This window comes from Pyricularia oryzae, chromosome 5 (assembly GCF_000002495.2).
Source record: "Pyricularia oryzae 70-15 chromosome 5, whole genome shotgun sequence".
In the NCBI taxonomy this organism is placed as follows: domain Eukaryota; kingdom Fungi; phylum Ascomycota; class Sordariomycetes; order Magnaporthales; family Pyriculariaceae; genus Pyricularia; species Pyricularia oryzae.
This window is the reverse complement of record NC_017852.1, coordinates 85,404-109,292: the sequence shown is the minus strand read 5'-3', so window position 1 is coordinate 109,292 and position 23,889 is coordinate 85,404. Positions and strand designations below refer to the sequence as shown.

Sequence of the window (23,889 nt, the reverse complement as noted above, 5' to 3'; positions counted from 1 at the left end):
ATAGCAAAAACCATTCAATCTGGTTGGCGTACAACGGGGTTATGGCCGGTAAACTTGGTTAAACCACTTTTAAGCCCTTTTTTGTTAGAAAATAGCAACGCCAACGTTATAAAAGATAAAAACAACGGTTTGCAAAGGGATAAAACACCGGAAAGCCCAGCCCAAAAAATTAACGACCCGTCTTTACTTATTTGGAAAACCCCTAAAACGACCCGAGATATCCGACTTCAACTGCAAAAACTTTCCCAATCCAACAAAACCAACGCTACTTCACGTCTTTTATTTGCAAAAGTCCAAAAAAGCTTCGAAGCCAAAGATACCCTTTTGGCTAGCGCCCAGCAAAAAATCAGCTTATTGGAAGCACAACTGGAGGCAATACGGCCGGTTAAAAGGAGGAGGGTGGTTCCGGATCCAAACGAGCTTTTGGTTAACAAACAGAACATTATTGGATTGCAGGAAAATGATATAGAAAATTTGGAACCTTTAGCTGATGAAGAAGAGGTTAATGAACCGGAGAAGCGTGAAAACGATTGTATTTTTGTCCGTTGATAATTTTATATTTAAATCAGTTTATAAAAGTAGGCATTTCGTTGTTAGATTTTCAGGGTGCCGAACAGGGGGGGTGCCGAACAGGGGGTACGCAACGTTAGTCCGACAAAAGTAGCGGGGTTTTTAACCTTTGAAGCCGGGCTCCTAGCCGTTCTGCGGCTTGTTTAGCGATTGCTGGGCTGATCAAAAGAGAAATGTCTGCTCCGGTGTCACAAAGAGCTTTAACTGATAGTGCTACGCCATTAACCTGTATCTGAGTTCGAATGATGAAAGATTTAGGTCGTGGGTTACTACCAATCTGAGCTATCGTAGACATCTGGACCACCGAGGAGGCTTTTGGCGGTCTCACTCTTTTCCCGATCGCTTTTGCTCGTCATTAGTGCTGTGGTTGTCCTCAAAATCCAAGGCCCTGACTGCTTTCGTTTTATTGGGGCATTCAAATGATTTATGTCCTTCTTTCCCGCACGCGAAGCAAGTGTTGGCTTCCCAATGAGCCATCTTTTCAGTTTCTGTCAAACCACGTCCTGTGGCTTCTGTTGTTTTAGGTACCATGTCGCTTCTTTCTCCTTTGTTCGGGTTGCTGGATTCGTAATAGCGTCCTCGATTGCTTTTCCTGTTTTTGTCTGGGCTGTAGGGGTATTTCTCTTTTCTATCTTTACCGCGACTTTTCTGTTTTCGCTCCTCTCGTTCCCGATACGCTCGCTGAGTGCTGTGAGCTGCATCGGCCACCAAATTTGCGAATTCTTCATAAGATATTCTGGGGTCCTTGCTGTCTCGTAACAGCCGGTGATCGAGGTCTGCCGGGATATGTTGCCACAGCGTAGTTTTGCGTTCTCCTGCTGGTACTCCAATTTTATCGGCGAGAGCATTCACCTCCGCAATGAAACTGTAAACGTCATTACCTGGTCCGCATTCAAAATACATTTTTGATAGTTTTTCCCATGCTTCGGACGCTTGATTACTGTTATGGTACACCGTGGCCAAAACCTGGATCATCTCTGCCACGCATGAATACGGTTGGGTCTCTGAATTGTATCTGGTCTCCAGCATCGATGCTGGTCGGTCGTCCAACAGGCTGAACAGTTTTGCCATGCGGCTTCGTTCAGTTCGGAAGGTTGTGTTATCCTCTTCGAAATAATCTGCTAATTTCGTAATCCAGCGGTCAAAAGTGGTTGAACTGCCGGAAAATGTACCTGGATCTGATCCTCTACTTTTGGCTCTTTCGCTGTAGTGCGGGTTGGCTGCTTCTTGGCTATGGCCGTACGGCTTAAATGCTTTCCTGCTGGCTAGGCCGGTCGGTTCGAACCTGGTGCCTCCAAAGGCGCTATTTTCGGGTGTGGCTTGTCGGGCTTCCGGTTGGTTGTTCTGTCTTTCGGTTTGCAGGCGTGTGATAACCGCCTGTAGCCTAGCGATCTCGCTGGCTAGGTCATTTCCGTCTGCCATCATATTGGGGTTTGCTTCCGGCGTTGTATGCCTTGCTTCTGCAAACTCGAATTCGTCTAAATTTTCCTCAGGCGTTTCTATACTAGGCCACGCGGTGTTCGAAAGGGAATCAACTTCGATTTCGTCTTCGAGGGTGGAATCGGTGTTTGGCGTGAAATCGGTTTGACTCTCTGGTCGGGTCGGGTCGTCAGTGGAGCGATCTGTTTGCTCCGTCTTGTTCGAAATCAACATTTGTGATTTCCTGCTCGCAGGTGGATGGTCCTTCAGCCTGGGCATAGGTTGGGGTCGGTCTGGGTTTGAAGTTGACGTCTTTGTCAGTCTCCGGTCGGGTCTGGTCTGTCGAGTGCGGATTTATTTTCGTCGCTCGCCAGCGGCGTGAAGATAGTTTGTTGCGCCTTATTTGTTAATCGCTAGGCCAGCGATTCTTTTGAGAGTAGAATTGTGTCACGGCCCGGGGTAAGCATAGCACGGAAGCTAGTCTATTGGCGCCTATCGACGAAGATTCTACTCTGAGGAGAGGAAAAGAAACAAACAAAGTTCTGAGCTTGACGCGACGTCGATAAAGGTATCACCCTGGTGGGTCGTTGGTCCAGGGTCAGGGTTAGGGTCTGGTGATCTCATGGTCCAAATGTCACATATAATATTTTATGCCATCAATTTTTATTACTTATTATAAAGTCCCAAACAATGTGTAATTAGTTGAGTAAATTATCGAAAAAAAGAGTTATTTATATTGTTTGTGTACCCGTACTATTACGTTTAAACAACCCCTCAACCATAGCATTGTTAAGTTTTGCATTTTACAATTTGTCTACTCTTTCTCAATTGTTTACACCAGTTACCTTTTGCATGGCATTATTTAAAGAAAAATAACAAAGAAAACTTTTGCGATGCACTCTTTTACCTTTTTGGCGACAATTTTTGCCACCGCTACCGCCGCCCAAGAACCATTGAGGGTCCCAAAGCTTATAACGAAGGATTGGATATTGAACCATGCGCAAAACAATAGCCTTTTCACAAAATGGAGACCTCGTTCCCATTTTATCGCCCCGGCTGGTTGGATGAATCATCCATGTGGTGCCGTTTACGATCCCGCTACTGATTTATACCATTTGCATTATCAATTCCACCCCAATCACGTCAATTGGGGCGGTATATCTTGGGGCCACGCTGTTTCTAAAGATTTGTTCCATTGGAGCGATATTAGAGATTGGAGGGACGATTCATCGGTATCTTTGCCTGCTGGGAAATTCAAAAACGGGCCACCTGCATTCTTTTCAGGTTCTTCGGTGGCTGTTAATCTCCAAGGCAAGCAAGATGGCACCTTATTAGCTTTTGCAACAAGGGCCCAAATCCTGCCTACAAGTTGGAAAAAGCCTTATATAAAAGGTATGGAACTCCAAACAATGTTTAGGAGCCGGGATGCGGGTCGAAGTTGGCAAGAATTGGGCGTTATCATCGATGGCCCACCAAAAGACTGGAGCGTCACCGGGTTTCGTGACCCTTACGTTTTTCCAAGCCCTGGATTAGATGCTATCCGGGGCGTCGGGCCGCATTACTATCTTACTTTGGGTTCGGGCCTCAAAGGGCCCAACGTACCGGACGAATTTCCCGATGACGCCCGCCCTGGACTTCTCGGCTCTCGTATAGCCCTTTATACTGCCCCCGCTTCCGATTTAACGAAATGGACTTTTGTCGGGCCTGTATGGGAATCAGCCCCTAATGCAAGCCTTGGTAACCCAGATATAACTGGCGGGTACGGATATAATTTTGAAACGAGCGGAATCTTCGATTTGCCCACGAATCGAAACGGCGGCGGCAAAGGCCCTCAAGCCTGGTTTGCTATTATGGGCACTGAAGGTGGCAACACAACATTGCATCCGGATAAGCATTGGGCAGTCTGGTCCCGCGGTGATATATCCACTAGCCGTGGCGGTAGCGTAAAATTAACGCCTTCGTCCAGTGGTGCGTTGGATTGGGGAATTGCATACTCCCACACTTCTTTTGTTAACCAACGCAAAGGAAATGGAAACAGGAGAATCATGTGGGGCTGGGCAGATGATGATGTTTACAGGCCACCATATTCCAAATTTGAATGGCACTATCACGTCCTCAAAGCTTTTGGCTATTCAGGCGTAATGGGCATGCCCCTCGAGCTTTTTGTAAAAAACACTCCAGGATTGCAAAAGCATAAATACATTGATGGAAACGAATGGATTCCAGACGCAAGGAATGCTTATACTGCTGAAACCTTGGGTATCAGACCGCTGCCAGATGTGGTAAAACAGCTTATCAGTGGAGCGAAACAACAAACTTCAAACGTTGGGAATTTACAGCCGGGCACCGGACCCAAAAAGATTTTTAGTCACGTGGGCGATTCGTGGATGATGACGGCCACACTTGGGCCTGTTCAAAGGGCAGCCGGTATTATTATTGCACAAAGTCCGGATAACGCCGAATATACAAAAATTATATACGACGCCCAAGCCAGGCAAATCAGAGTGCTACGGGAGAACAGCACTTTGTTAAAAGGCGTATTTAAAACCAATACTTTAACCGGTTATTTTGCCCCATATACCTTTGCCAATGGCACGACCGAGGATGTTAAATTCACTCTCATATTTGATAAATCGCTCCTAGAAATCTTTGTCAACGATCGGTTCGCGCTTACCACCCGAATTTACCCCGTTCGCCCCGACAGTACTGGGATATCTTATTTTGCCGCGGACTTACATGGAAATGGTCATGTCGATAACGCGAGCGTTGCTCCATGGAAACAAGCCACAGTATGGATGGGGTTAAAAAATGCTTGGCCTAAAAGACCAGACAATTCGAGTTCAAAACTAGTTTGGGATTCACCGGAGCAAACGGGCGGTTATAAATGGTGGTCAGGTTGGTAAAATGTTCAACTGTTGATAGGACTTTCGTAATGTCGATCGATCAACAGAACGTTGTTATAAGAGTATAAAGATAAAAGATTGATTCTGTTATGAAACTGTCTAAAGGTAAGCTTCTGAACGTCCTTCCGTCTTATACCCTTAATCGAGCGGGTGAGTCACGTGCAATTGGCCTGTGCGGCATTGCACGTGAATCATCATTCGATTGTTGATTTGACCGCAATTTCCTATTCCGACATCAACAAAGGAAAAGGCACGCATAATAGTAATAGTAGTAGTATTATTATTATTTAACGCCGGGCTCGGCCCGGCTTGTTAGCCGGCCGTTGACAACCTCCCGAAGGGTATTTCGGCGCGCGTTTTATTTTTTTATTTATACAGAGGAAAAATAAGAAGGGTAAAGGCGGATCGTGTTCAACCGGATTCGGGCCCGGTTTTGTTTAAAAAGTTAATTTATTAACGCGACCCCGTATTTAAAATGTACGGAGGGTTTATTTAACGGTTTATACCGTAAAATATGGGTGGAAAAACAATAAATTTATTCCTCGTTAAAATTCGAATCATTTACGATCGGTGTTTTTAAACGTAAAATACGTTTATAACGCGCGAAACGTTGGCGGGCCGTTTTAAGGCGGGCGTTAAAATAATTGGTAATTATTCAAAACGTTTGAAACTTTTTCGGTTGCCCGAAATCTTTTTGGAAAAATCTGCGGTTTTGGGCGCGGTCCGGCGGCCCGACCAGCCGGTCGTTATCAAGCCACGGCCAGTTTTTCCACACTGCCCGCAAATAACGGCTATACACCGGGTGTTTAGGGGAAATCTGCTTCCAACACCAGGTATACGAGGTGTTTGCATTTTAATGGTTGAAATAATTATAGTAGGCTTTAAAATCACTATGGCCGGTCCTTGTGGCCAAATAATGGCCCAGCAGGGGTCTTGGCAAACGTAATTCCTCGGGCTTTTTTCTCGGTGTGTACAGTCGGCCAGTGTTACGGAGTGGCGTGCCTGGGCGACTGCCAACCGTGACTAGCTCCACCTCACGTGACAAGGCGCCAGGGTGAGTTTGTTATTTGTTCGCTTAGGCGCGTGTACGCGATTGGCACTGCGTGCCTTTCTTTTTCCTTTACACTTAGCTTTAGATCTTCGAATAGAATCGCCCCTATATTGCAGCCTTGTCTCTTTGGGATCGCTTTCGTGACAGATACGTCGATTTCGTTAATTTTATTACGGTCCAGAACAACGGCAGCAATGTCCATTGTTAACCGCCCCGGTGCGTAATAAGTAACGTTTTTATTATTATTTTTGGTTTGTTTTTTGTTTGTTATTTTTGTTTTTATTTTTGTTTTTATTTTTGTTTTTATTTTTGTTTTTATTTTTGGTTTTATTTTTGTTTTTATTTTTGTTTTTATTTTTGTTTTTATTTTTGTTTGTGCTTTTATTTTTATTTTACTCCCTACTTTTGATTTTTACCCCCTTTGTATCATAACCCCCTTCTTAACCCCAACTTATAATAATTTTTCTTTTTTCTTTTTTCTTTTTTACGGTTTTATTTTTCCATTTGTTTTTTCTATTTTTAATTTGTATGACAAAACAAATAGCAAACAAGCTTAGAATAAAATAAAGCGCGAATTAAAACCCTCACCATAAATTGATTTGTGTTCTGAAATTGGGTGCCAAAACGCACCAGAAACGGAGCTGGCTAAAGGTACACGAATTTGCTATTGAACACCTTTTAAAACGGTAAAGTTACCGAGATTACACGCCCCAGTGCAACATAGACAGGCCCGTGAAACTTTTTGCGCTCCATATCACGTTTTAAACAAAAAGAATAGTCAAATACCACCCTTTTGCCACTTTGTCCCGATTCCAACCCTTTAAACCCCCGAAACTTTTCAAGGGTGTACCACGGTATCTTTGTGCTTTTGCAAGGCAGCTGGAGTTGTGAATTGCTTGTTACAAGCGTGGCACACCCAGTAATCTTGACGCTTTTGGTGACTTTTGAAAAGGCTTTGAGCTTGGGGAGTTGTGAGGTCTCCATGGTTTGCTTGGCAGCATTGGACGCCGGTGATTGATGACACAGGGACGGCTGTAGCTCCCAGGGCGAAAAGAGCAACAAGCGAAACCATATTAAAGATTTGCATTTTGACGGTTAAGTTAACAGGAGAAATTTTAAAAATAAAGAAACGATCAAAAGTAGAGAAAGTAGTTGGATGTTTTATAGCTGTTGACGAATTCATATTCCACACGAGAAAGAAAGGTGTAGCATACACTTTAAATACTTTAAATCCCTATAAAAGACACAACAAGTTAGTAAACAAAATTTTCACCAAGTTACTATTAATATGAATATTAATTTGAATATTTACTACCATTATTCAAAGCCTGCTATATTTAATGTTGCAAGTTAATGCGTGTTTTTTTTTACTTAATTCAACTCTTCTAAATATAAATTGAAAAATTTAAAGGCTATTTATATCAAGGCATAATGTTGAATTGTTTAACAGGCTGTACACCCACGTAGGCGGTAAAATGGGGCCCGTACGCTGACTAGTATTAAAGCTAGGCAGCATATTGGAGTTTAAGTACGTAGTTTCCGGATTTCTTTTATTAGATTCCGGATTAAAGGATAACTATTTTGAACAAAAACTTATAACTTAACGTTTCTCTATTTAGTTTTATTCATGTTCTCCAACATCAATCAAAGCCAAAAAGAATGAACCCAACAGTTTTTTCATGCGTGGGCTTCTCAGCACTTTTAAAAACGCCTACTCGCCTCGGTGAAACATGGGTTGACCCCGCTCAAGTGTTCAGAAAGTCAAAGTTTTATCAGACGGTCTCAATGAAGTACCAAGGTAGCATATGAGACTGTCAGTGTACTTCTTACAGCCAAGTTGCTCGCTTGAAACACGCGTCAGTTCCTTTTTTCTCCATTGACCACTTGCCAAGATGGTGAACGAGTTTGACTTAGTATCGTACACATGCACCTCGCCTCCTCAAATTCTTTGGCGCGTACGCCATGCCAATACTCAGTCGCATTTGGACAAAAGTGGCGACGTTGCTGTTGACAGCACTCGCCAGCTTCCCAATGAGGCTAGTCTCACCGACGCCCTTAAACGCCATTTCGAATGGTGCCCGGGTCGTCCTAGTTGCTTTTTGTCACTATTTAGCGACAAATCCCATGCTTTGAACTGGGCTAAGCAACGGGAGAGATTCGCGTACAATGGCAGATGCGAATTTGCTTGGATTACCAAAATCGACACGTCAAAGCTTCCCCGCTCTACCCTTTTGTTTAAAGCAGCAGACCTCAGTCACAGGCTGGATGTTCACTCCCCGACGCAAAACGAGTTTCTTGTACTCCATAAAATCCCCATAGACGCCTGTATGTCCAGACATACTACGCAGGCACTCGAATGCGAAGGTAAAAGGTTTTTTCGGCTTCAGAGTCCGGCTTTCTCCTGAGGAGTCATATTAATGACAAATATTCTAGACAAACTATACAACCTGCCCACGCAGCCCTCAGCGAGAAACCCAGCAGTGGTAGCACGCAGCCCCGGATGCGACATGCTGTCGCCAGGCTTCACACTAGGACACCCATCTGCTAGCAAAGCCATTGCTAGTTGCATGCGCCGCTCAAAACCACACCAGCTACTGAACCGGACGGACTTTCCCATTACCATGTCTTCAATAGAGGGCGAACTCCGCGCATCCCAAGCTGCTATACCTGGCGACTCCTTATCCAAGCTCTTCGAGACTCTCAAAGTCAACACCTTTGACACAGACGCGAAAGGTACTTTGGATGCGTTTCTGCTTGCAGTGTCAAATCACACTGAGGTGATCATCAAACATAGCACCTCTATAGCGATCTCAGATTACTATGTTAAAGCTCGGGCGGGTAAGCAGTCAGAGTGGGGAAATAGGGAGGCGTTCGTCAAGCCTCCGCGGAGCAACGCAATGTCCTCGCAAGTGTCTGCCCCGTCGAACACTACAGTGTACAAAGCGCTGGACGTGGTAGCCAAGAAGCTCGCTGACGATTCCGACCCTGACGACGTCGTGGCTGAAGCTCCGAAGACTTCTGAGGCGCCTCCGCCCGAGAACGCCAAGGTGACGAAGAGACGCGTAGTGAAGCGTAGGATTGTAGTGCCTCCCAGCGCCCCTTCTCCCGCAGAAGCATCGCATCAGGGACAGGGCACAACACCTTCTCTGGGCTCGGTACAACGAAAGGAGCTGGCACAGTGAACCTGACCCCTGAGATGGTAGCTAACTTATCCAGCTTGGAGTACGCTGCGACTGAAGGACCTTTACCATAACCACGAGCCAGATCAACTCTCTATCACTCTGACGGACGGTATACCTCTCTCTGGTTCAGTGCTAGAGTCAAGCAAAACTCTACTTCGCGACGTACTAACGTACGTTCCTCCCTCTGATCCATGCGCCGCAAGAAGCGCCGCATCGCTGTCCGCGCCAGGCGTCCGCTTAAGCAGACATGGCCACCGAAGCGGTGAGCTCACAGTCGATCCTGCTTGGCTCAAGTCATTTGATCACTAAGTTATTGTTAGGGATGTCTTGCTCGACTCTTAGCTCAATTTTACTTTACCTACCGCGGCCGTTGATCAGTCCCCGACCAAGAAAATATGCGACCGTCGCGCTGCTTCCGCTGCCACGTCCCAGACTGCGTGTTCCAACAAGACGAGCGGGGATTACCAGTTGGGGCATCGTCACTCTGACTCTCTTGACCCCAAAACTGGAATCCTTGCTACGGTAGACGAGACGACCCCTATTGCACAGGGAGGTTTTGCACCTGTGTTTGAGAACAAGAAGCCACATGAGACTGGAAGTTTGGCTGAAGGGACAAACAGCACAATTAAGGGACGCATGGAAGGTCATATTGCCTATGTTAGTAGTAGGCCACATGCGTAGTTGGGTGACAGCTGCTGTGCATGTAGAGGTCACTTGGGGCAGCATTCATTCCACGCGTATGCAAAATCACACCCGATCGGAGTAGGATCAATGAACTGCAGTTTGATGAGTGGGTAGATCTTAATGTTGAGATCGCAACGTTTCAGCTAACCTGGACGATGATGACTTTGATGGTTTGGGTGTTATATAGTTATGAGGGATGGGGATGGTGATTCTGGCGGCCAAACAATCCTGCACTTTTCAAAGCATCACGTCAATACTAGCTCGTTGCTGTTAATTATTTACAATAATAGACTTCTGCCCCTGACCAGCTCGATGGCTTTGCCATTTTGATCATCTTGGATATACTGTAGCTGTTGATAGGAATAGAGTGATCGCTGCGATCGGTAAAAACAATATAACAAAATAAAACGGTATTCTCATGCATGGTAACTATCTGTCTGTAACTATCTACAATCCAACAGAGTAGTAGTAGTAGTAGTAGTAGTAGTAGTAGTGTCTATTAACGCCGGGCCGCGCGGAGCGCCGGCAACGCCGGTTCTCCGCGCATGCAGCCGCACGTGGAGCATCACGGCGCGCTACCTAAGTCTACATGAGTCTATATAGCGGATCGATCGTCACGGGCCGGGCCCGGAGCGATGTAGGGGTGGGTCCCTGCTGCGGCCCTGCAACCTATATTCCTGCAGAGGTATGACCAGCCTGCGGCGCCTTCCGCCGTCTATTTGTGCGCACCGTTGCGCGCGGGGGTGTCCACTAGGGCGGGTTCGATGCGCTTTCAGCGCGGAGGGAGGGTAAAATGGCCAGTAATGGCGGCGAACTCCCTGAAGGCCGCGGATTCCCCAATATCTTGTATAGGTACTCTTGTCTGGTCTGGTCTGCGTGTTTGGCCGCTGAGTCGGGCCGTTGGGCCACTTTTTCCATAGTTTGACACTGTTTGGGCAATGGACCAAGTGATCTGGTGCTGTGGAGTTATCGCAACAAGGGCATTGCGTTTTTGCGCCCTGGTGAGCAAACCGGTCGTGGTAACTTCGGAAGTCCCCGTGTCCTGTCCGCATAGCTAGGTAATGCCCCAAAGTGCGTCAACCGAGTTCGTTTGGTTCCTTCGTTGGGTTATATTCCAATTTCCACCGGTCATATGCATCTGACCTTTTCCTGGCCTGCCAACATCGCGCGCTGGCCTCTCGGGTTGCCTTCCGAAGCTCGGATCGAATGCCGCTGACGGTCGCGCCTTGCGTGCGGAGGTCGGTGTCCGCGGGTCCTTTCGCGCCTTCGTCTGTTAGGCGGTCTGCTTTCTCGTTCCCTTCGATTCCTTCAAGCCCCGGGCACCATCGTATGCGGACGCTAAAGCCTTGTCCTTCAGCTCCTCCACGGGTTCGTGGAATCGGATATAGGCCCATTGCGACGACAGCGACACGGATCCTCTCAAGCCCCAAATAACGGAGGCGCTGTCCACGCATGCCTATATTGTGTCTCCTGGTTTCGCAGCGGCTGCCTCTAAGCCGCGCAATGCCACGACCGTTTCGGCATCAAAGACGTGGCATGGCCCGCCCAAGGCTGCTGAACCTTGGGTGGCAACTTCGCCGTTGCGGTACACGATAAGCGCGTATTCCGCCAGGTCCATATGCCGGAGGCTATTCGCTCATGTCAAAAAGGCAGTAAACCATCGCCCTCAAGGCGAACAGCCACTGAAGGATTTGGCAACATTGCTTTAGAACGGCGGCTGATATGCACAAGGACAAGGAAAGTTTACAAAGGCCGAAGCGCTGTTCTTGAAAATTATGCAAACCCGCAAAGAGAAAAAGAGGTCGAAGAGCTAGATGTAGGATTTTTTTGGAAATTCGTAAAAAGAATCTCTAGCATCAGAATCTCTTATTACGTTATTCCTCTATCTGAAAATGCGCCGGAGCAGATGCCTCAGGACGACATTGTCTTCATCCAGATTCTCAAGCCGATTGTGGTATATCTTCTTTGTTTCAATCGTGTAAAATCGCAGATCCTCCAAGCTTGCAAAAGTTTGGACCGGCTGCACGTCGTGCCCACGCTGCACCCGTGCCCATTCGATCAAATCGACAATATTGACATAGATGCTTCGCACGACCTGTGATTTTTCCAAAAAACAATTTCAGCATAAACCCAACCCTAACACTACTGTTTTCCTTTTTTCTTTTTTTCTTTTGGTGAGATTTCTACAGAAGTCACTCACTCTCTCGCACATCTCGCACGTTTGCGGCAGTGGGTCGACGCCAATGGCGCGACAGAGAGCGTGCCACGCGGCCAGCGAGTTTCCCGAATCGTACCACATGCGAAGCTCGCACTCAAGCGCGGCTTGGTATCTGTCCCAGGCGTTATCAGAATCGGCATCGCCCCTGCGCCAGCCTTGGTGCCTCCGTAAGCGGTTGAAAGACGCGGCCGGCGGCTCGGAAGGGTCGTGTTCAAAGGTTTTAAACGAAAGAAAGAACTGGTCGAGCGGGGTCCGAGGTTGCTGCTGCCGCCGGTGGTGGGTTACAGAGTTGAGAAGGTGCTGCTGCAGAGCTTCGTTGCTGTTGAATTCTCGATTACAGACAACGCAGTCGAAAGATGCAGCGTGCGCTTGAGAGTCACGAATATGCTGCTGCAGAAACTTTTCGCTGTTGAAGGACCGGTCGCAGATGCGGCAGTTGAACAAAGACGAATGTGAGCGGGGAAAGCTTCGGGTGTGTTGCTGCAGCGCCTTCTCGCTTTTGAATGCCTTCTTGCAAATTTCGCAATTGTGTGATGATGCGGCGGCACGATGCGAGAGAGAGTCCTGGATGTGGTTTTGCAGGTCCTTGGTGTTGCCAAACTTGCGATTGCATTGGATACAATAGACGGTTTTGCACGCGGGCGAAGGTAGCGTGGTCACTGCTGTAGTTGTCGACATCTCGATAGTACTAGCGAGGTTTTTTGTTGGGTTGAGTTGACACGACAGTGAGGTTTGAACGCTGGCGAGAGCAGTCCGTGTTTTTTCAGTTTTGAAACTGGAGAATTGCATGAAAATTGAACAAACTGAATTTTATGAGAAGTGGAAAAATGTGGGATACTATACGCAAGGCGTAGGTATCGATATTGGTAATAGGTATTGGTGTCGACAACACCAAGTAGAAAAGCTAACAACATACCATACCAATCAATTGGATTCTGGTCGTTGAATGCTAAAAAAAACCAAGAGAGGGGTCTGTTTCATTGCATCAGTCTCCCCTCACCCGCATCACCAACAAACACGGCAAGGTATGCATGCAGTTAGGTCTTTGTGCATACGATATTTCCTACCCTCATCGCTTTCATCTGCTATGTAACCCTCCATCAACAGGCTTTCCAGTGACGAACTTACGCCCCGCGCACATGAGAAATTCGGCAGGTCGACGTCTTCCAGCGACAATGTTGGAGAAATTCCGACAAACCTTATTATTGAATAGACAAAAAGTGCTCGCACAAAATGATGACGTCTCGCCTTCGCGAGAACAGTGTATCCGTGATGAGGCCGGCCTGACCGCTGCTCCAAGAAGACGCTTTCGCACTGTTGATCAACAGCCTTCGGGTCATAGTGCCCTACCTGTGGCTGGGCGCTTTTGCTACACAGCAGGCCCGACGCCACCGAAGAAAGTCCGTCGAAAGCGTCTCGGAAACTACGCTTACCTTGTCTTATCCGACGAAATCGCGTGCGGCCCCTGCACTTATATTCGACCCATTGCCCCAAAGTCTACCTATAGGGGATTTATTTGGGCGGCCTGGGCACTAGGAACACTGCCTTCATTCATGGAATCCTCATCTAATGCATAAACATGAGACTTGTGAGGATCAGGCCCCTAGACCTACCCTCAGAATCACGACTCGGCTCCACACCGAGCCAGGGATCGAACAAGGATCCACTACCTCCGGATTTAAGCGCGTCTCTTGAGCGCGTCGTCGATTGTAATTTCTCTCTTCTCTTCAGTTTAGAATTTTCGTCGATAGCGCCTAATACACAGAGGTTCTCCAATGTATGCCTGGCCGTGACAAGACTAATGTTGGGTACCATGTACATGAACGAAGTCTTCGACATTGAGAGTTAACTGACTGTAAAGAATATGATTGACAAAAGTAGTGAAACTTGGTTCAAGTTTCAAACTTCCCTGCTGAGACTGAAGACTATTGATGACTTGTTCTTCGCCAAAGGAGAGGGGCGAGCTCGCACATTTATATCAAAGGAGGTGCTGTGAACCGAGGAAAGTTATCCTGCTAATACAGATTCAGAGAAACAAGGCTTAATAGAATGAAGACTTTCCGGGCCATTGCAGGTGCGGGCTGACTGAAGCTCACAAAAACTCACAACATGGTGTAGGTGATTTTTTGATTTCAATTCTCTTGCCAAATCTGTTGAGCAAGGCAAGCTGCCACTCAAGCTGCGAATCAGTACCAAGACAGAAAGTATACTGGATAAGAGAGCACACCTTTATTGTTTTTGTTGAAGAGTTTGGTGAAGGTGAACCTTCTTGGTTATTAACATCCAGTATGGTGTGGTGATCCAACCACAGTAACAGAGTTTGTCCTTATGTCCTGAACTAAGGCTGATCGCAAGATGTGAAAGACTGCAGTATTTCGTCGCGTGTTTCAAGACTCCATTGACAAAAATGAGACTCGGTTGACAGTTGCAGAACACAAAGTTCATACATAATTCAACCAGATAGATAAAGTATCATTCATCTTATCTCAAACTTTAGCATATGAATTGGGAACATCTTGGCTCACGTTCAACTTCTTCATATGTCAAGCAGAATTCACACATGTACTAAGAAAGGCGGAAATCTCGACTTTTGAATGCAGGTAGCTTATAGTTCAGACTCTGGAAACCCAACAAGATCAACTTTCGCAAACCTTTGCTGGCACATGTCTCTAGAGCATCTTTATCAGGTGCATAGTAAGCCTATGCTCCACTCTTATCAGGCTCCTGCCTGTTTCGGTTCAATCCAAATGGGAAGACGGGTAGACGCAAGCTGACTGATTGTGTGGCTAAAAGAATTAACAAGGCACATGCTCAAACGGCCATGATGGCCGGCAAAACTAACAAAGTTGATACTAACGTTAAGAGACGCGTTTAGTCCGAGGTTGGTGGCCCCTGGGCACAACCCTAGACTGGGCGTGGCGGTACAGTGATTAGGACAGCCCTAGTTGGCACTGTATGAAGCAATGTAAAAAGTCAATATGTGTATAGAAAGGCATTCCAAAACCCGCACATGGAGGCCCAAAACTTTATTTACAAAGCCCGCGGGCCAACAGCCCACGAGCCCATGGCTCTTTTCACTGTAGAAGTTGTACTTATAATACTAAAATCAATATTAAGGTACATGCCCCACAACGTGCAAATAAGATGGGGGCCCGTGGGTTTCGATATCTGTTGGCCCATGGGCACCCGTGGGCGCCCGCCACGGGTTTTGGAATGCCTCATGTGCGGTACATTGATGTTATTCCTCACAAATGCTGCATTGTGCAATGGATCGTAAAAATATTGACATTAATTCTCGGTGCATGTGAGTTTGGCAGTTTCGGTGCGGCACATGATGATAAACTTGAACCCGCTTTCACCGATCGGATCGGCAAACTATATTCAGTCAATGGGATGGTGGGAGCTTTAATCCATCTGATGTGGCCGATTGGCGAGCCGCGATGACGCCTTGCACCCCTCTTCAAACCACCATCCACGCGGCAGACAGCAATTTTATAGCCCAGTGTATGGAATATCCAACAATCCAGTATTTTGGGTATATTAATGTACCCACGTAAACAAAACCGGGATTGCATAATGTACCTTAGGTCCAGATCTTGGAACTTGCAAGAAATTTCCTCTCTGTTCGTGCCTTGTTATGAACAGATATCAAATCGAAAATGAACTCAATAGTTGCTCATCCTAGCAAGGTGACCTGCCTCCTGGATCGCTAGGAACTGCCACAAATAAAGCATGCCCTTTGCGGAGAGGAATAGCGTCCCAGCCATGTAGCGTATAATATACAAAGTGAAGTAGGTGCAGAAGGCCCGCCAGTCACCTCACCACTTTCCGAGTGAAATGCCTCTCTATTTTTTTTAATCCATGAATCCAGTTTAGCCTCCCATTGTCCCTGATCGTGACAGTAGGCGCATTCACCTGGCTCTCGTTGGCCACCCTGTCCACTTCACACACCACCTCCATTTTACACAATACGTCGTCCCCGACCGCATCATGACCCTTCTTAATCAGTCCAGGAGCCAGCACGACTAACACTGTCGAACTGATTACCCCGTCGTTCTCGACTACCATAGTGTCGGGATCAAACTTGTTCTGTCCAGGCGGCAGAACCTGCCACTCCACGGCGCTGCTGCGCAGGTGTATGTCTCGGTCAAGGGAGATTGCCGCGTCAAAAATGGTGGCCAACTCATCCGCTAGACCTGGATTGCCGCGTCGATAATTACCCAACTGCAGCATGGAATAGGCAAAATCGGCTCGGTAGGCCAGTAGGGCCTTTCGGGCAGCAGGGGTCGTTGCAGCGGTCGTTGCAACTAGAGCATTAGTATTTGTGCGCCACTCTTGTAATGAGATGGCAATCTTCTCAGTTGGGCCTGCTGCTCGAGGTTGGTTAGCCTATAGTCATGGTTGACTGGAGAGGCTAGCCAAATAGCCTTACTATCATAAACGGCGGAATCAGCTTCTGCATCGACTCTGCAGCTTCGCCTGCCCACATATAACGACCAAACACGTATTTGGTCAAGTAGTGCCACAAAAACGCTTCAAAGTAGATGGGAAATTGGTTGGTGTGCAAAAGAAACTGCATCTGCCTCAAGTCCTCCGTCATAGGCGATACTCATCCTCCCTGCAACTCTCCGGACCCACACACAAAAGTTTCTAACTTGAACATTCTAAGCAGTCGAACTAATCTAAGGGGCTGCTTCCCCGCTACTCGATGAAACGCTAACCACACGTTTCGATACTGTGTTAAGAGCGAGCAATGTGTACTGTCCTTTTGCCTTGTAATCCTCAATAAAACTCGCTCCCGTGAAGCTGGGCGGTGGTCAGCGCATCCCGCAGCCTCCAGAGGTCGAGTGGTTGCTTCCCATGCACCTGGCAGAGACGTAGACGGTCGAGCGGTTCGCCGCCGTCTGACTCGATCCCGCCCGTCCCTCCTGTGGTGGCCGAGGCTGCTGCCGCTGCGAGCGAGGCCGCCGAGGTTGCGACAACCTCCCTCTCCCAGGTCCGGGACGTGGCAAGCGGACTATCCTTGCGATTGTATACGACGACTCGACTATTCCTTACTACTTTATCCATGACAGCATCGTCAAGCCTGGCGGGGTAGGGATATAAACGTGTGCCAGCGGTGGAGGGCGCTTCGGAAGCGAACTTTCAGCAGATGGCGTCACAGACCGAGTTCCACCACAGTTGTTTTCTTGTTACGCTTGGGCAGCGGAGCTTTCGTTCCTTGTATTCGGGCTTTCTACCCTACCTGTTTGGTGGCTGACACCCGGACCATGAAAAAGAAAGTTAAGTCTTCGCTGCCCATCCGATCAACCAGTCGAGGGAGCTTTCACCCTACTCAAACGGTGCCGCAATTAATTTACTTCGGCAGTACACCCTGTTCAACGTATCTTTTTTCCACACGCAAATGTGTGTGGCCGTCAGGTCCAGCGGGTGGCAACAAGTCGGACAATACCGTCCGGACTCGAGAGTCCTAAATTTGGGGGCAGCAAGAAGCTGCCATACTTGGTACCCTTGAGCCTTGTGTGACATGATACGTGGTAGTAAAGTTGATTATCCTCCGTTTCACTCATTGCAGGCGGTCCCATTCAGCATGGGGCAAGACGGAATTCTGGGTGGCTGAAAAAAAACCGCATTATCAATCGCCCACAATTCAATCTACTGCACTCTTTCTCGGCCATATAGTTATTAGTGTACAAGTGCACAGGCTACCATGCCCGCCGACGCCACTACCACCACTACCACGTCTTGGAGAATGTGCGCATGGCTTCTTGAGGGGGGGGGGAATGGCGCAGTGGTTAAGCGCCATGGCTGTTACTTGAGTAACGTAGGTTCGAATCCTGCTCCCTCCACCTCCTCCCCGCTTACCGTGGCAAGGATAACCCGGCTGGCTATCGACAACAACCACCCGCCTGTGCCGTCGAGCCCACACTTGTTGGGAACTTCGTCTCCATGGCTACAAACGACCGACAGCTCCGCTGTTTGGACACAGGCCCCTCTCGATGAAGAGCCGTCAACTGCCGTCAGACGAACCCTCCGTGCGCCTGAAGGCACGGGGTCGCGTCAGTGAACAAACCTGTAAGCAGGACCGGGCACGAACCCGGTCAGGCTCGATTCGCTTCTATGCCCTTGTTTTCCGCTGTGTAAATAGAGAAAATAGAAAGCGCGCCGAGATACCCCTCGGGAGGTTGCTAACGGCCGGCTAATGAGCCGGGCCGAGCCCGGCGTTAAATAATACTACTACTACTACTACTACTACTACTACTACAGCAACCACACTATCGATGAGGCTTTCAAAGAATTTTTTCCTTGGCCATCGTTTTCTTCCTTTAACCTGGAGCTGTCCAACGGGACTTCCTGGGATCCTGAATTCGATAGCGTGGTTGACCTGGACCAGTTCTTGAACTAAAGTCGTCATCGGGGATGCTAGGGCTAGATGTCACGGGCGACTGGATCGGTAGGTGAGGGCAGTCAGGGTGGCGGACGAGAATGATATTGTTGTCTAGTCTTCCTAGGGTAGCAGCATGTAACTGGTGATGAACAGGGCCACAGCAGAAATACAAAAAGGCATCGGAATCATTCTTCGTCAAGGCGCATTAACTCGACGCATCTACGTGCTGGTCCTGTACTTGCAAGCTAATCCTGCGATTACCAGCCAGGTCAATGATAATTATCCGGCCACAGCCCTCTCCTACTGCTCTGGATCAGCGGGTGGCGAGGCTTGAAACTGAACTCTCATGCTTAGTAGCTATGGTTGAGAGGCAGGCTTGCACTACTATACACTTCTTTACTTGTATTGGGGCGCCTGGGATTTCGGGACTTTCCGCGCCAGGGACGTTTCTTTCACGGAGCCAGTTGTTTGACTTGGATCTTTCTCTTGAAGTTATTCGAGCGAGAGGACGCCCTCGGGCTTCTTCACACCCTTCGATGTTTGTGCATGCAGCCGAGCCCAAGTCAGGCATCAGGAATAGGCGTGCCAGCGATATTGGAGTGTTTTGTTGAGATGTCGGGCGCCTTAGCAGCCGGGTGAGATACAGCCCGATGGGAAGGTCGGATATAATCTTTTGGTTACTGAGCTTCTTCAGCTTCTTAAATGAACCACTGAATATGATGTCCACTAATTGAATAATATTACAAGCAGAAACCTGAGTTTCGCAAGCCATTCTTGCAACTCTTTCAGTCTGGAGCCGGAGTTTGCCTGCCTTCACAGCATAATCTTGAAGTCCGTCTTGGCCTGGTTTTGCATCCATAGGTATTTTTTCGCGCCGAGCTCAGCATAGCTGTACCCATTGCTCAGAGAGCCATATTTCGATATTTAGCTGCTAGAGATGCTACTCACCAGCCAAACCCATCATGCCCAAAGACTGCCGCGGCTACTTAGTAGCCATTGCCCCGCGAAGAAGCGAGGAATCTCGACAGTAGCCCTGTCAAGACGTAGCTGACTTGAAAAAAAGCATTGCCACGTCGCTATTATAATGTCAGTGTATGCAGGTGACATTATAAACGCTCCTTGGTCTTCACGGCCCACGATCCTCGAAGTTCTTTTTTTGGTCCAGACCGCCGATCTGGACTTTTACGGCGTTCTCTACTCCAACCCGGATCCACTCAAATGGGACTGGCCGAGCCCGACTGGAATCGCATGGGTGTATCACGATGGCCTCCAGATAAGAACGTGGCAGGAAGCCGGCCAGAAGCCTAGTTTTACAGATTATTCGTCAGATTTTGAAATAGAACAGATTTTTGGACACTATGAGAATGCACAAGGTCATGTCTCCTATGCAGTCAAGTGGGTCGACTATAACGTTACGTGTCCCACCTGGGAAAGTGATATAAATTACTCCTGCAAACACGTCGTCGACTACCACCAGCGACTTTCAGCCCCGGGTTCGGCGCTGACGCGTCATCAGCCTTGCTTCGAGGTTGTCACAGCTACCACCGTATAATACTGTGCTGCGGGGGCTGGTTTGAATTGGAGGATTTATTTGTTGCAAGGTTTATAATGATAGATGTGTCGACTTAATAAGGCAAATTATGAGCAAAGTGCCTTTGTTTTTAATATTAAAGCATTGCCGCTTCCCGACGCATGTTCAAAGCCAGATAGTGGTAGCCTAGTGTGTGGATAATCTATAAGATCTAGTGTTGCTGTGGATTAGGTGACCGTGATGTCACTGAACGCCAAATGGGGCCGCTCGACCGGGGATGTGAGATGGCGCCCATACCGGCAAACGAGCGCCAATTTAGTTTAGCACCATGAACAAGTCCGACAATGGCCTGGACTCCGTGGACAATACCAGGGCGTATGCCTCTGGCCCTGATGGAAAGTCAAGTCGCCCATGCGAGCGCCGATTCGTAGTCTGTGTTGATTCTCAGCCAACAAGCGCGGCATAGGTGAGGATATCTTCTCGCTAGCTGAATTCTGCATAGCAATGTGCTTTGTTTGTGGAGTATTCTCTCGTACGCCTCTCAAAACCTTAGGTGGTATGGGTAGCCTTTGCAGCCAGTTGTGGCTGTTTTGCTGAGCAATTTGGTGGTGGGTAACCTTTTGCAGACACTTTTAGCTGTAGGGCTTCGCAATCTGGGGGTGTAAAAAGAATTGCAGCCAGTTTGGGCTGCTTGAGAATGTGCATGGTATAAATGTTCCTCACACCCAATTTGAGCTTTTTCGCTCGATCCAGGGGAGTGGGTAGCCTTTACGGCTAGTTTGTGCTGTTGCATTTGGAAATATGCGTCGTGGTGTGGATATCTCTTGGAGCCAGTTCAATCTTTTTCGCTCGGCGATTTGGGGGGTGTGTAATTTCTATGGCCAGTTCTGGCTGTTAATGGCCTAGTACCGCATTCATCAAAAGCCGAAAATGACTGCAAATCAGTAGCGGATTATGTCTGCCACAAAAACCAGCATTCTGCGTTCCGTCGTTGTGGCAGTGTTTGCTCTTTGTCATGGTTCAGGTTTTCTTTGACTTCCTAAATTGGACGATTGTTTTGGCCGGGCGAATTTTTAAAAACACTTGAAGCGTCACATGCAGTACGAAGCTATCGAAACACAGTATAGCCTAGCTATCGTAAACAATATACCGTAAAAGGCGCAATGGCCTCGCCAAATATTGTAGTGAACACTTTTAGTAGTGGTGTTGTGTACTAATGGCTCATGTGACGTACAACCCCAATCGCCAGGAGAAAAAGATCAACCCGGTTTTAGGGAATGTACACAGGCCCCAAACACAACGGCCAAAACTGGCTGTTGCCCCGTTTGACTGTGTCTCCTCAAATTCACTATGAGAGTGCGAGCCAATCAGCGGACTAGCTAGCTCAAGTTATCTTATAACAGAGCAGCAATTGGAAGTTGACTAGGTCTTGGTGTCATGCAGCATGAAACCCTCAGACACAAGGAAGAGTAAACTTGAATTATCTGTCCGCTGCTCTGAATTTGGTTCATAGTCGATGTTAAGATACAGTTTGGAGCAAATCTACCGCTTCCAGTATAGACATTCGATCTTCGGCCCAATGCTTCTTAAGTCTACTTAAGGAGATGAAAGAAAATCCGGAGTTGGGTGCATTGTAGGCTACAAACATCCACTTTTTGACCTTACTACTCATCTGCCAAAGTACCTTGAAGCAGTTGTATGTTCCATTTGGCTGCTTAGTCAAATATCCATTGCGACAGTGCGATCGGGCTACCAAGCTACTGAGCCAGATTAACCCGTGCAAGGCAGACATAAGCACCTGTACTGAGGCTCGTTCTGTTGACTGGATCATGAAGACTGTGGCCCAGATAGCTCAGTCGCCACTGGTTTTGGCTTGAAATCGAGCCTTTGCCACTTCATCACGAATGCAAGGCAAAAGACCACAGCACCGGCCCCCACAACAATGAAGAATGTGTTCCCAATAGCCCTGGAAATCTGCTCGACCACAACTCTTGCCAATCCCTGCTCTGCCTGGCCCAGAAACGCAGAATCCAGGCCGCCGAGCGCCTGCCTGACTTCTGCATCGGAAATTCGAACGCCGGCATCGACCAGAGCATCGTTGACATACTTGAACCCCAGGTTCTGGAATATGCACCCACCCACCGACATGAACAGAGCAACTCCGCCCAGCTGCATAATCAAGAAGACAACAACATGATCCGACTCTTTGGTTGCGTCACTCCGTGCCAAGGTCTTGAGCACCGCGGCGCCCTGCTGGAAAACCAAGCCTACTCCCGCACCCACGAGCGCGAGGTTCCCCATCACGAGACCCACGGGGCTGTCGGCCGTGATGGAGGTCTGGAGCGCCCCGCCTATGATCATCAGCGCGCCGCCCAGCACGTAGAGAACTGGGTAGAGTCGCAGGCGTGGAAGCAATGCCGACGAAAGGACCGTCATGCCGACGAAGGTTCCGATGTAGGGAAGTAGATGGACGGCAGCCTTAACAGGGTTGAAGCCTCTGGTGAAGGAGAAGAACAGCGGAGTGTAGTATAATGTAATGCCGTACGCTGCAGCTGCCATGGCGGTTGACAGGCCTACCGGAAGAACTGTGCGCACCTCTCCTAGCGCGTCGGCCGGGAAGATGCGATATTTACGGGTCGTCCAGATGCACAAGTGCTGCTGCACCGCGTACATGGAGAACAGGAGCCCGGCAAAGACCCAGGCCACGATGGCCGAGTATAAATCCCACGGCCAGTGCGAGCCGGAGAATATCAAACTGCTGAAGAGCATTAGAAATGAAGCGCAGTGTAGAATCCAGCCGAGCCAGTCAACATCGACCCAGGCGTGTGATGCGGCTTGTTTGGATATAAAGAGAGGCGGGAGGAAGACTTTCCAACCGGCACAAAGGACAGCCAGAATGGGTATGTTGATAAACATTGCCTAACAGCTGTCAGCTTCTTTTGCAAATTATGCGGGACCGAGCAGACTCACCCATCGCCATGTAGCATGGGGGTTCTCAGCGAAGGCGCCGCCGACGATTGGTCCGAGCACCAAACCAATGGCGAACCCAGTCCCAATGACGGCTTGACCCCTGGGCGCCTCGTATGCCGACGAGAACTTGAAGTTGTACAGCATTATTCTTCCAGAGTCCACTGTCAGTATGAATCAAGCAAGAGTTCGAACGTCTTAACCCCAAAAGACGGGGTGCTCACCCCTGGTAGAGCCCTGCGCCACCGATACCGGTGATTGCCCTTCCGATTATGACGCAGTTGATATCTGGGGCGGCGCCAGCTATTGCAGCGCCAGCAGCAAATATCAGAGTGTAAATGTAGAACTGCACTTTCAAGTTGCCAAAGGCAGACAGCCTCCGGCACAGCGGCATCATGCAGACGTTGAGCGCTGTGTACCCGATCGCGACCCACGTAAGGAGTTCGACATGTCCAAAGGCATGATAGACGGAGGCCTGAATGTTTGCGACGTTGCTAACATTATAGCCTATGCTGGTGTGTCAGAGGAGCCGTCAGTGGCGTTTGTGCGCGAGATGCGTACCTAGGAGCATGCTAGCTAGCCAGCAGCAGAGCTGTAATCCTGGCCATCTCCAGGTTGGCCAACCGTCTCTGGGGCTTTTTTTCAGTTGGTCAATCCGCCTCCTAGGGGAATTTAGGGTTATCTGATGCCACTGCATGGCTGGTGCAAGACGTAATCTGTGCTGAGAATGCTTTGCTGAGAATGCTTTGCTGAGAATGCTTTGCTGAGAATGCTTTGCTGAGAATGCTTTGCTGAGAATGCTTTGCTGAGAATGCTTTGCTGAGAAACCCGTGGCTTTGACAAATGATATATATGCGGATATTGCAAGCCTTGATTAAGTCTTTATTAAAAATAGTCGAAGGCGTAAAAAACGGTTCCAGCTGGGCCGTTAGGCCATTTTGAACCAAATGAGAGTGAACGCCAATTCTGGTGTCAT

General features: G+C 48.3%; 7 protein-coding genes and 1 pseudogene across 8 annotated transcripts; 4 read left to right on the top strand and 4 right to left on the bottom strand.

Annotated features, from left to right (window-relative positions):
- Positions 1 to 3,398: 3,398 nt before the first annotated feature.
- On the top strand, positions 3,399 to 5,208 carry MGG_17302 (uncharacterized protein; the record flags this gene model as incomplete). Its single annotated transcript, XM_003717658.1, has 4 exons — positions 3,399 to 3,957; positions 4,171 to 4,884; positions 4,998 to 5,042; positions 5,156 to 5,208. The coding sequence occupies 4 exons, from the start codon at positions 3,399 to 3,401 to the stop codon at positions 5,206 to 5,208; spliced, it is 1,371 nt and encodes a 456-aa protein (XP_003717706.1).
- A 1,573-nt stretch (positions 5,209 to 6,781) lies between these two features.
- MGG_17301 (uncharacterized protein) lies at positions 6,782 to 7,030 on the bottom strand (the record flags this gene model as incomplete). Its single annotated transcript, XM_003717657.1, has 1 exon — positions 6,782 to 7,030. One exon carries the CDS (start codon positions 7,028 to 7,030, stop codon positions 6,782 to 6,784), a length of 249 nt encoding a protein of 82 aa, XP_003717705.1.
- Positions 7,031 to 7,835: 805 nt separating this feature from the next.
- On the top strand, positions 7,836 to 10,159 carry MGG_10766 (uncharacterized protein; the record flags this gene model as incomplete). The annotated part of the gene is made up of 5 exons (XM_003717656.1): positions 7,836 to 8,268; positions 8,377 to 9,121; positions 9,256 to 9,295; positions 9,468 to 9,782; positions 10,100 to 10,159. 5 exons carry the CDS (start codon positions 7,836 to 7,838, stop codon positions 10,157 to 10,159), a joined length of 1,593 nt encoding a protein of 530 aa, XP_003717704.1.
- Positions 10,160 to 11,691: 1,532 nt separating this feature from the next.
- Positions 11,692 to 12,705, bottom strand: MGG_10764 (uncharacterized protein; the record flags this gene model as incomplete). The annotated part of the gene is made up of 2 exons (XM_003717655.1): positions 11,692 to 11,904; positions 12,010 to 12,705. 2 exons carry the CDS (start codon positions 12,703 to 12,705, stop codon positions 11,692 to 11,694), a joined length of 909 nt encoding a protein of 302 aa, XP_003717703.1.
- Positions 12,706 to 15,692: 2,987 nt separating this feature from the next.
- On the bottom strand, positions 15,693 to 17,097 carry MGG_17300 (uncharacterized protein; the record flags this gene model as incomplete). The annotated part of the gene is made up of 3 exons (XM_003717654.1): positions 15,693 to 15,764; positions 15,943 to 16,394; positions 16,911 to 17,097. 3 exons carry the CDS (start codon positions 17,095 to 17,097, stop codon positions 15,693 to 15,695), a joined length of 711 nt encoding a protein of 236 aa, XP_003717702.1.
- A 707-nt stretch (positions 17,098 to 17,804) lies between these two features.
- MGG_20226 lies at positions 17,805 to 17,876 on the top strand (annotated as a pseudogene). The gene has a single exon. The product of its transcript is annotated as a tRNA-OTHER (tRNA).
- Positions 17,877 to 19,499: 1,623 nt separating this feature from the next.
- Positions 19,500 to 19,967, top strand: MGG_17299 (uncharacterized protein; the record flags this gene model as incomplete). Its single annotated transcript, XM_003717653.1, has 1 exon — positions 19,500 to 19,967. The coding sequence occupies one exon, from the start codon at positions 19,500 to 19,502 to the stop codon at positions 19,965 to 19,967; it is 468 nt and encodes a 155-aa protein (XP_003717701.1).
- A 1,806-nt stretch (positions 19,968 to 21,773) lies between these two features.
- On the bottom strand, positions 21,774 to 23,484 carry MGG_15435 (uncharacterized protein; the record flags this gene model as incomplete). The annotated part of the gene is made up of 4 exons (XM_003717652.1): positions 21,774 to 22,865; positions 22,917 to 23,064; positions 23,138 to 23,420; positions 23,475 to 23,484. 4 exons carry the CDS (start codon positions 23,482 to 23,484, stop codon positions 21,774 to 21,776), a joined length of 1,533 nt encoding a protein of 510 aa, XP_003717700.1.
- Between the last annotated feature and the right edge of the window lie 405 nt (positions 23,485 to 23,889).